General features: G+C 36.5%; 1 protein-coding gene across 3 annotated transcripts in view; it reads right to left on the reverse strand.

Moving 5' to 3' along the window:
* Positions 1–1890: 1890 nt before the first annotated feature.
* PALS1 (protein associated with LIN7 1, MAGUK p55 family member) overlaps positions 1891–12365 on the reverse strand; it is a 49460-nt gene continuing 38985 nt past the window's right edge. For all 3 annotated transcript variants that reach the window (XM_027459583.3, XM_072038884.1, XM_072038885.1), the window contains 7 exons: positions 11671–11854; positions 9982–10053; positions 9483–9554; positions 8646–8813; positions 7716–7918; positions 6305–6415; positions 1891–4952 (listed from right to left, as the gene is read on the reverse strand). In XM_027459583.3, the coding sequence (XP_027315384.1) occupies positions 4776–4952; positions 6305–6415; positions 7716–7918; positions 8646–8813; positions 9483–9554; positions 9982–10053; positions 11671–11854 (987 nt within the window). In that variant the 3' untranslated portion in view covers positions 1891–4775. The remainder of the gene's footprint in view (positions 4953–6304; positions 6416–7715; positions 7919–8645; positions 8814–9482; positions 9555–9981; positions 10054–11670; positions 11855–12365) is intronic.

The raw sequence follows: 12365 nt of genomic DNA on the forward strand, positions 1-12365 counted from the left end.
TGCGAGATAACCCTCTCTTCATTCCACACCCCCAGTTTATAATGTGTACTGGTCACATCTCCTTTTATCCTGTGTCCAAATTCACTTACCCTTTACCTCTGTAGATAAACAGCCAAGGAGAAGTCACATCCTCTTGCCACAAACATGTAGAAGCTCTTTTAAACTATCCAGCTCCATGTTGCTTTAAGTGCTTTTTGTTGCTTCATAACAAGTAGGCAGGCAAGCAGGGTTGAATGTACAGTAGTCCATTCTTGTGCTTTCTTGCATTCTAGGGTGATGAGACGAATTTAGGAAAGAGGTGAATAAGCTGTCATATGCAGTAGGCACCATGGCATAGATTTATTGTTAGTAGACTCTTTAACATAAGCACCTTGTTTTAAACATGATCCAGCACTTAACAGCAGATGCAGGGCAAATGCAAGAAAAATTATTTCTGTTAGCACCTTTTAAAAAGTCATTTTACAATTTTATGGAGCAAAAGACCATTTCTTTCCCTCTTTAGAAGCTGAAAGCAGCACAGCTAAATGAACTTGTACTTTAGCCTAAGATACAGGTTGGTCCAGCTTGAAAGAAGGAGCCCCTTGTTTTTGTGTTGAACTCCCATCAAACCCTCTTACCTCCTAGTCCACCTGTGTTCTGTCAGATACTTTCCTCAACAGGAGTAGCATCATTCAACTGGTTAAAAAAACACACACACAAAAAAACAACCACCCCACTTGCTTTGTTCCTCGTGTCCTGCTTTAGCTAAGTACCAGAAGGAATGTATTCACACATCCTTATTGTAGTGATAGGAAAGAGGATCCTTACGTAACAGATGCTTACTGCCTCAATGGAAAGAAGCAGAGCCATCCTTAAGAATTATTTTGTTTGTACTGTGCTGGCTAAAATGTAGTCCCTCCAGTACCTACAGGGGGCCTACAAGAAAGCTGAAGAGTGACTCTTTGTAGGAGAGTGTAGTGATACGACAAGGGGCAACGGCTTCAAAATACAAAAGGGTAGATTTAGACTAGATATGAGGAAATTCATTACTCAGAGGGTGGTGAGTCACCGGATCAGGTTGCCCAGAGAAGCTGTGGATGCCCCATTCCTGGAGGTGTTCAAGGCCAGGCTGGATGGGGCTTTGGGCAACCTGGTCTGGTGGGAGGTGTCCCTGCCCATGGCAGGGGGGTTGGAACTGGCTGATCCTTAAGCATTCCTTCCAACCTAAAACATTCTACTATTCTACAAAGTGACTATTTAGTCAACCTTGGAAGATTTTAATTCAGGCTACTAGAGATTAAGATTTACCGAGATGGCTGTAGTTGCTGTTTGAACAGCTGTTTTTTTGCACCTTGTTGGACTATCCTTTGTAATAGAACAATTCCTTCCTCTTCTGCAGATGGGAATTTATCATATGGCAGTTCAACATCTTAGCTGGAGTAGAATTCAATTGAAGATGGTTAAAAGTAGTATAAAGTGCAAATGAATCCAAAAAACAACAATCAGAAAAAAAAATTTTAAGCCTGCAACTCACTGACATCTGACAGATGAAATTCTGTGGCTGTCAAATAAGATGACAAGCTTGTCCCTCTGAAAATAGATCACATCACGACAGCTAAAACTTACTATGTTAACTTCATAAAGTCTCGGAATTTAGCTGAAATGACTTTTTTCCCCCCAAAGTACAAGGATGAAACTGAATTGAGAAGATCAGGCAGCATCAGTAAGAAAGCTACAGTAAGATTGCGGTCTTCTTAGGTCTACAGTTTCTCTCTGCAGTCTGTTCCCTTCTGACACCACGCATCCAGTGGGAGAGGTAAGGAGAACATCTAGGGCACTGATGGGTTACAGCATCTTTCACACATCCAGCAAAACAACATGAAGACGACTTCCAAGATTCACTAGAAGTAGTAAAATTGTACAGTGATTTATTTTAAATCTAGAAATATTTTACATTTTTACATTAGTGTGCAGTTCATGATGTCTCAAAATACAGAGTGCAGATACACATATAAAAGTATGATGTGGGGCTAACCACAGGTCTCAGTAAAGTTACCTTAATTAAGGCATTAAACCCCCACCATATATTTTAAAAAGTCACATATAATTACATTCAAAGTTTTATGCAATTCAGCTAACGTTTAATTAAATCTGGACTGGTAAAAATGCAGATACCTTCATTTCAGTCTGACACAGCTCACTACAAAGCCTGTGACAAAGTGTTTCACCACTGAAGTTTGCATATTCTCTTTTACTCTCAAGGGAATTAATACACACTTCATTAAAAAAAAAAAAAAAGGCAGAATCATTTCTTACACAAGGTAGTTCCAGGTCCAAACTGGTGGCAGATGGACCACCAGGTCCACTGCTCAGTGGTTATAACTACCATAGCACCTCTTTGTATGGGTATCAGCATGCATTGCGTGCCTTGGGAATTAAGAGAGTAGAGCTGAACTTCAATGGTACTTGAGTCTACATTCAAAACTTGTTGGTATAAAACCAGCCTCTGTACACCATTTCAGAAAAACTGGGGAGAAGAACATCAAATACATTAACAGTATGATTTACTTTGAAAGACACTGGCTATAAATGCTGAATACAGAAGAGGGTTCAGCAACTGTCTCGAGCTGACTGTGACTGCAAGAATTTGGACAGTACTTACGTAGCTGAGCTAGGTTACCCCCTTAAAGAATACATTTTACTGCTTTCCATCTTCTTGCCCAACTATGAAGCAGTCAATACCAAAAAGGCTAATACTTCTACAATCATCTTTCTTAAAAAAGGGTAGAACTGATATAATATTTTGTCATCTATGAAACAGTGTTTATCCAATATACCTGAATGGTGTTGTTTTCAAACAATTTATTAAACCGACAATGTGCCTGCAATGTGAGGCAAAAAGCTATTATCTTGAATATCTAGCCCTTAAACCAACAGCTAGAACATTATTATATTATTTCTATCAGCAAACTGAAGATATTAAAGATTTGAACTTTTTCCGAAGGGTCATTACTTAGCCTCATTAACTGCTTATTGCTTCTCAGCCCTAAATATTAAACCTGCAAATGCTTCCTAACAAGACAGGAACGCACTCTATGCTTTAATTTTTAAATGCACAATGTTAGCTCAGTAACTAGGAAAGTTATCTGAAAATTTCCTTATGTTTCCTGTATACTTAGAGTCCTCTATTCAACTATGGGTATGAGTTTGTTCCATTGAAACTTGAAGAAAGAACATATGCAAGACAGTATGGAAAAAATCAACTACTTTTTAATCCTTCAGCAATAGACAGGAGCGAACAACATGTTGACCTAACTCCAGTGTTTTACCTGTAAGAATTCAGAAACACTATGGCTAAAATTAAGAGATATTCACATTCAGGGTTCTTTGTGCTACCCAAAACCAAAACAGCTGAGACACTACTACTCAGTCAGCTTCAGCAACAGAACAGCCCTACTGCAGGTGCGTAGCCTTTGTAGTTAAGCCCTCACTGCTCAGAATTTGAGGATGCAGAGATGTTCTCATTGCTTCACCAAACACACTAGGATGCAGACAGACCTTGCCTTTTTGTTCACTTGTTTCAAGCTTTTTTGTTCTAACAGTTACAAATATCCCCCTTTCTTGCATTCTATTCTTGTGACTTCAGTTACCAGTGTTTCACGCATACTTTTACTGCAGTACTGAGCAAATGCAGGACAGCATGTAGGCTAGTGAATTACAATGCTTGTTTGTAACGCAATAGCTACATTCAGCTATTTTAATTCCAGTTAGTTATCCATTAGACCAACAGCCATACCATAAACCATTTGCAGAGATTAAAATACCCACTTATCTTCCAATGTTTAGCACATCAGTCTGTTTTAGCCAGTAATCTGTTATAAAACATGAGAGCTTAAGTTGACTTCCAAGAAGTGTTTTACAACTATATATTTTTCATAAAAATATAACCTCTGCCTTTCTAAATATCTGTAGAGATCTGTGGAGAACAGTGGCTCCAATCAGCTGATGTTTTAAAGAAAATTCCATAAAAAATATCAAATCTAAAAGATCAATATAATATTTATCTTTGATTGGACCTAAAATTAATGTGCAGTCAAATCTGATTTTAAAAGTCTGACTAAAAAGATACAAGGATCAAAATATTTACATTATACACATTTTCCAATTACAGTGCTATTTCGAAAGTGGAATGTTTTTTAGAATTAAAATATAAATTCAAACCTCAAAGGGCAGCTCCAGACCAGTGGCATCTTTGTTTTTCAATTTTTTGAAAAGTAGAGATTTGTCATTAATATTAGAATTTTTATGTGTATATTATTTCTCCACCCAAGGATCTGTAGAATTACACTCAAACTACCATCATGTCCCACAAAGTCATTAAGTTAAGTGTTAAATAACATTCATATTTATAACTATGTGACAACATGGACTGTATATACACATACACACACACATACACACTTAAAATCTTTGATTTCCTAAGAGTGACTAGGTAGAAAAATGTGGATTTTTATATAAAAGTTGTTGCTAGAAAAAACTATCTAAAGCTTAGTACTGACAAGGTCTCCATTTCTAGACCACAGAGAAAGAACATTTGGACAATCTTTAGATCAGTTAAATCAGCTCAAGCTGATTAGTACATTTTTTCAATAATAAACTATTCCACTTGCAAAGGATGCAGCCACTGAGGTCTATAGAGCTCACACACTTATTACTAGAACTGAGCAGACCTACATACGATCCCCTTAGAGTGATCACTAGATTGAAATCCATTTGTCCCTTGGAATGATTCTCTCTCATCGTAGCCAGGTAGAGGGTACCCACTGGGGCTCTGTGTCAAGTTTGTTTATTAACCGCAGTAACTCTTGATACGCCTTGTCAAGATCAGAATTCACAATTGCTGTGTCAAAATAGTGACCATTGTTTTGTTCCATCTCCCTCGTCTTCTCTATGATTTCTCTCAGCTCTTCTGGCTGCAATCAAAAACAGGGAGTTATTGCATGTGTGTACACCTCTCCCCCATAACAAGAGTAGCAAAATATAACAACTCAGGTTTTCTACATAAATTTTCATGGCATCATCAGCTACTGATAGCTAAGTCTATGACTACAATGAACCATGACATATTTTAAAACCAAAGGTATTCAAGACTATGATTTCTGGCTGGCCACAAGTGGCACTCCAGTACAACTGTCCCAGACTGAAGTAAATGAGGAAGACAAAGCACTGCTCCTTTTATGACATGCATCTGACTGGGGCTCAAAAAATTAGGTTGCTATGCTTATCATCTTTCCAGAAAAGACTGAAGATTGCAGAGAGGAGGAGGAAACTTATCCATGTAGAGAATACGATTATTTTTAACCCTGACAAAAAAAAAAATCCCTGTTTTAAGGTTTTGACTAATTCCCTTTTAGGTTTTACATCCATAACATACATGCATCACCCTTGCATCACGTAAGGAGGGCAAAACAGCTTAGAACAGTGCGAGGAGCAATTCCTGATCAACAGCTGTATCAGGAGTCCTTATGAGTAGATGCAGTTATGCTGTGAGAACTGTTCTTCCTTAGTCTGAGCTACATTATGCTAAATTAACACTCTGGGGGTTGAAAAGTACTCCCCACACTGTAAGGTTGATTCCAGGTAGAAGGCTAAGTGGAATCTACCAGTTATATACTGCATTATCATAGCAATATGCACTTTGTATCCCATAAACCAGTAAGGGCCTTTTCAGAGCTTTCAGACACCTTGGATACATTTGTGGGTTGTAATTCCACTCAGCAGAACTGACTTCTCATTTAACAAAATCACCTGAACTGAGGTGATAAGCTGAGATCTCAGAAAACTCAAAACTTGAAAAGTGAGCCTAGAAGATCAAATGTAAAGATTAATTTATCTAAAAAGTTAATACATTTTCAAGTACTTTTCCAAGGCCAGGTAAATTCTGAAAGAAAAAAAATGCTCCTTAGAGTTCCTCCAAGATTTACTTGAAGACAGAGCAGGATTTCTGTAGTTTTGAAATAAAGGGTCGCATTTTTGTACCCAAATGCGGAGACCAGCACTGTGACCCAGGACAACTGAACTAGCAATGGATCCTCTTACTCCATACCTCTCACATTCAGTTAAGGAAAGCATGCTGTGCCCCCCCCAAGTACGGTCTGCTTACTGACCTGCAGCAAACAGATCTCTAACTGTACCACTTCCCGTGTACCATCAGTACCATTACCATCTCCCAGTTCCAGAGAAAGAGTATATTAATTTGTTTACCAAAAACAATTCAGATCTGTAAATTAAACAAAGGTTTCAGAAGAGGTGTTAAATGCATTACCTTTGGGTTTTTCCCTTCTTTGGCCAATAAAGCACGCAATCTCTCTTGTGAAGGTGGTGCAACAAATATTATATATGGCTTCAAGTCAGAATTCCGTAGTGTCTTCAATGACTGCAGAAAAAGGATTAATTATTGAACAGCTAACCAATTTCTGCACAATTGACCATAACAGTATTATTACTACCACTCACAGTGTAGTCACCATGGGCTATAAAACTGGTACTCCAACTTTTTTTTAAAAACAAAACAAAACAAAAACTTTATGGAACCCACACCTTTACTTTTGTTCAAGACTAACTTAAACTGAAGGAATACCTTTCAGTATGCAAAAGCAAAAAAGTCACCTAAATTGAAGCAAGTTTCCTTACAATGCTAGGGAATGGTATGAGCTTTTAATTGAGAGAAAAACGTTTAAATACCAATCAAGAAAATTTCAGTTTATCCTTTCCAGTTTTTAAGATTAAAATAAAGGACACTAAATACACTACATCCTCAGCATACTTTTTGCAGACTACATATGTACTGAGAGATGGAAAATAAAAAGAACCTGACTGTAGTTTAATTTTTCCAAAAGCTTCCTTCTGTCTGTCTTGGGACAAGCTACTATCTCTGAGGTAGATTTTGCAACCACAGAATTAGAGCAAGTCAATTTTCAAAGTATTAAAAATTTTCAACTTATTACGTGCTTTGTGATACCCATGAGCAATTCTAGCAAGGCATCACAGTCCCAACTGATGATGGCTTATTCTAGCATCCATACTACCAGACTTTATTGATGTGTCTAAGTTCTAGGGAATCTCTTACAGCACCTGGAACAGCAGCAGACATGTATACAGTATGGCATAACAGATCAGCTGTGTTCCATGATTAGACCTCCTACATTTGCCTAAATTTCAAAGTTGAGGTCTGCATGCATAGTTTATTTCTTCTTTCTCTATAATCAAAAGGTCATAATTAAAGAGCTGTTCAATTTTGTTGATTTGATGTACTTTAACCCTGCCTCTTATAGGACTGCATAAACACATTTCCCAAATGCAGTTTCCAAGTATAATCACAAACAACTTCATCTTCAAAAGCCTCAGAGCTCCTAGAGTAATTGCAACAGTTAGGGACAAATTTTATTTTAGTTAATTTTTCAATTGAGATATTTGGTGAGAAATATCTAGAAACCAAGGTCCCTTTTAACTTCAGCACAGATACAAAAGATGTTATAAACGTAACCTTCTTGTTCCTTGTTTGTAAATATACACAAGACACTAAATAGAGTCACCTAAACATCACTGAAAAAAACTTGGAATAAACATGGAAGTAGACCTTGAACAGACTAAGGTTACACAAACCTACTATAGCTTTTAGATTTTCACAGTAGCTACTAGAATTAAAGCACAACAGACAACAGCTTTTGCTGTACCTGGGTATGAAGATTTAAAAGGCATATCTTGCCGGAGTTGATTACTTGCCGCACGGAGTCTATGCTGGTACCATAGAGGTTCTTTTCAAATTCGCCATATTCAATAAACTTCCCCGCAGCTATGTCATTCTCAAATGCTTGTCGGGAAATGAAATGGTAATCTCTGCCAGCTACTTCAGTCTCCCGCCTGCTCCGAGTGGTATCTACAACAAAAGCAACAAAAAACAGACAGTGATATACCTGTAGAACTGAAGAGGATAAATCAATATTTCTGTTAGAAGAGGTATTACTATCAAGCAAATAAGGCATTTGAAACATCCAAGAAATATAGGTATTTTATTGTATGTAATAAATATCCCTGGAGAGATTGAACGGTCAAAGGCTGAACATACATTTAGATGTCTTCTTATGTTCATCTAGGAAATAAACAGTCAGTTATGTAAGGCATGATATTACCTGTGTGGCAGCATTCTGAACATGGAAAAAACTGTTGGTTGTTTATAACACATTATAACGTTAAGCAGTTTATAAACCTAATTTCAGGTATAGAAGACATTAAAAATAGAAAATCCAGTAGAATATAAGTAGCTTGGAAAGACACTGAGGACACCTAAATTTAAAATTATGCAGGATAGCTAGTTCAAAAGTTCTTTAAAAAAGAAACTGGCACATCTGTCAAACTTCTGTAACTCACTTCAACTTTATCCAAACTGAAATATATACATGTGTCACAGTGTTACAGTAGCATTATGTTGAGACACTGGATTTGCATTGACTTTTCCAAAGCCACTTTTTGCCACACAAGATACAACTTGTCCTTTATCCAAGAGCTGACTCAAAAACCCCAAACTCCTAATTACAGTTCTCATCATGAGATTTGACTATACGCAGCATTTAGAATAAGCAATCATATCTGCCCATCAAACTTACGGGGAACCGCAGAGGCAAAGCGGTCCACTTCATTATTCATAAGTCTTTGCCGCAGTTCATTTTGACCACAGTTCTGTGGACCGATCAAAACAATAGGCCGTTTCCTATTTGCTGGTTGATGATACAGTGACATTTCCTCATAGGTCAAAATTTCTTCGTTATCATAATCTTGACAGAAAAACAAAACAAAAATGACAGTATTTATTTTATCCCTTACTGCTAGTTGCATGCTGTACAAAATTTCAGGAAGCTCCCCTCTAAAACCCAGAAGATTGACTTGTCCAGTAAGCCAAGTCATTCTTTTTCCCCCTCTGGGGAAAGAAAGGGTGTTTCCACTTCCTAATGACATCAGCAGTCATATAAACTAAGTAAACAGCTTTCTTGACAAGGAACAAGTTTCTAGTACAAGAATAGCACTATGCCCAACAACAAAAATCACCATCCCAATCCCAAAGTACTTTTGTAAAAATATGGTATAAGTAGCCTACACAACTCACTGTGGACAAAGTTTTCATTTACTAAACTTCACTATACATAGCGACATATTACAAAACCATAATAAAGTGGTTCACCATTGTAAGATTATGAGTGCTTCCATGCCTAAAAAGCTGTTTTATCTCATCTTTTCTAAAGACACTAAATGGCTCTACTAATCCCACCACCTCTTTTGTATCTTTCACTAAATACTGTTACAAAGCATACTACTGCTACCACACAGAACACCATCATCAGGCAATATTTTTAACTGCCTGGATTTAAGCATTCTTTTTACAAGGCTATTTGTAGAATCTCCTATAGTTGCTTTTAAATGCACGCTGTATAAAAGAGGTTACTTACCATCATTTTTATTTGCATTGTATAAAACCTTTTTCCGTTTCTTTTTGTTTTTCTTTGCACACCAGAGTTTTCCTAACCAAAATAAAATCATCACAATCACATACCCATGCAGTAAAATGCTTCCCATCCCACCCACTATCCGGATCCGCAGTTTTGAAAGCACAATGTTTTTCAATTCATTACAACAGCAGGGTGTATGAAGCAAATGCTGCATAGCAAGGACTTCAACTGAGACTTGGTAGATAAAATTAAGAAAAGAGGCATTCCAAATTCTTCCACGTTAACCTAATTACGTTGTCCATATTTATGATAAAATCATGAGATTTGTATCACTAAATTTAGGTTTTCATCTACAGCAAGTATTTCTAAGAATCACTACTTCTGTATTATAAAAACAGAATTTTCTGTAACTCTACACTGACATGGCTCCAGGTAATAGTAATTAGCACCTCTATTACTTAGTGTCTGCTCCCCCCGCATTGGAAAGCACGTGTCTAACCTGATTTTTCTGGCTCCTTGTCTTCTTCTATAGTTTGCTTCATTGCTTCTCTTTGTTGCTGAAAACTTTTTCCTTAAAGCATTTAAAAGAGATAAAAGCAGTTAACATTTGAAAAACATTTCCACGTACAGCTGTGTGTATATATATATTTCCATACGTTCTTCTAATGACTTCCTCATTTTACTTTTTCCTAAGCTTTTATATCCCTGACATTTCCAGTGGAGTATGTCATATAAAAGAGAAACCAATGGGGAAAATATGCTTTCCACAGATATGTAAAATTACCTCACCCTAATAGAATGAATCTTAAAAAGAAAAGTCAAGCTCAATCAAAATCAAGACCACAATTAATATATATTGAACATGTACATTAGCAACAGCCTTTAAAACCAACAGTATTTGGAAGTGATTTTACTCATATTTATGCAAATGTGTCTGTTGTCTTTATGGCATTACCTATTTCAGGTAATGTTTACAGTAAAATTTCAGGGATTTTTTTTTTTTGAGCACGTTTTGTAGCACTCATAGGGTGCCTTTTTTAATATGCATTATTTTTAAGGCCTGTGTTTGCTGTCAAGCTACATACCTAGTATTATCATCAAATGCATTTGTGTATTTTCTTAGAATTATCATATAGCTTGTCTATCACTTTTTCCAGGAATGCAACAATGCTATGTTAGTAGTGAGTGGGAATTAAGGAACGAGCTGATTTCCTTCTCACAGCATCCCAAAATTTCTCTGGATTTTAGATAGGATTGACCCTTTCAAAAGAATTCCCAGAGACTTGTGGAGGTTAAAATTGCTGAGAAACCTATTTATTGCTTCCAAAATACATTCATCAAGGAAGAGGTGCAGAGCACTTGTACAATTCAGTTCAATGTACAGTTTTGCCTGAGAATTAAAAAAACAGGAAAGACTATATTTCCCTACTATGATGATACGGTTTTCTAATTGTTGTTGTTGTTGTTATATGTGTTCTATTTATGCTTGATTATTTTTTTTTTTTGAATTTCAGCTTGAAAAACATTAAGCTATATTTAAAATCAGTGTTCCTGTCATCTCACTCAATCACCATAAAATAACAGGGCTAATTCAATGGAATTTTAAAAGTTTTTTGTTCACTGTTTAACAGATGAGCACATCTGTAACAGATTAACAGTACATATAATTTTTGCATTGAAATATGACGACTTCAATTTCTGAAACATCAATTACTCAAAGGCTTCCAGCAGTTAGAAAAAAAGCATAACTGTTACAAGTAACTGAAGCGCTTTGCTAAGTGAAAATATTTATTTTTCAAGCTTGAAATAATGAGAAACATAACAGCTGCTCTCATCTCCAGAGATAAAGAGCAGGTTGAAGTCTAAGTTTTCTGCTGTAGCCAGCAGAGGGAACTCTGCATCCACAGAATCCCCATGGTGTAAGAATCAGGACAAGGAGAGTAATTCTTGAAAGATGAACTGCAGTGGAAGTGGTGGTTTAACATCTATACATGGACATTCTTCTAAAAGGTCAATCTTTTAAAAAAGTATATTACATAACCAACAGTGGGCTCTGCTGCAAAAAGTTCAAAGTCACACATATTTAAGGAAGTGGATATTTTAGGCTATAAGAGTCTTTCAAAACCAGAATATTATCCCCTACAGCTATGGGAACAGCTTGTCAAGGCTTTTCTAGAGGTTGATTTACCAGGAATAAGGCCTGCCAGTGGTTGGTTATCTTCATCTCCATCTCTGTAAGCCTGCCACCAGTTTGGATCTTCTTGGCTGATCACATGGAGTATATCTCCTTTTTGAAAAGACAGGCCTAACTCTCGGCAGGGGACGTATGGGTCATCAGAAGGATCATAGTCAAAATGTGCTTTCACATGTATCTGTGGAAGATCAAATGTAAAAACAAGAAAAAAACGTGTAACTTCTGAAGAGTTACATCCCCATCTTCTGTGATTGCAGTGGAGGCCTGATATATAAAAACTCCAAAATCCTTTAGAATGGACATTTTATGTAGTGCATATATGACATATTGTAACAGAATCATTACCTATGTTAGCAATGGAGAAGACAGTTGTGATAGTTTAGAGGTGAATGCCTGAACTTAAATCTTGTTAACTCTAAAGTCTACAGTATTTCTTCACCACTTTATGGCCTTTGCACTCAAAATGAATCATAGATATTCTGACTTGTTTTTAAATAGTAAACACAGATTAAAATCCATTTTCTGTGTTTTAGAAAAAGTTTTACTTTAAAAATACTTTACTTTGCCACCACCAATTTATTTTTGTTGGCTTTGATAGAAATCTGTGCATTCTTTCTTTCAATTGTTGAAGCTATCTTAAGAAAAGTATGTCAGCTAAAAGATAGTGAACAAAGTTCCAAGTATACTTT

This window comes from Anas platyrhynchos, chromosome 5 (assembly GCF_047663525.1).
Source record: "Anas platyrhynchos isolate ZD024472 breed Pekin duck chromosome 5, IASCAAS_PekinDuck_T2T, whole genome shotgun sequence".
NCBI classification, from domain to species: Eukaryota; Metazoa; Chordata; class Aves; order Anseriformes; family Anatidae; genus Anas; species Anas platyrhynchos.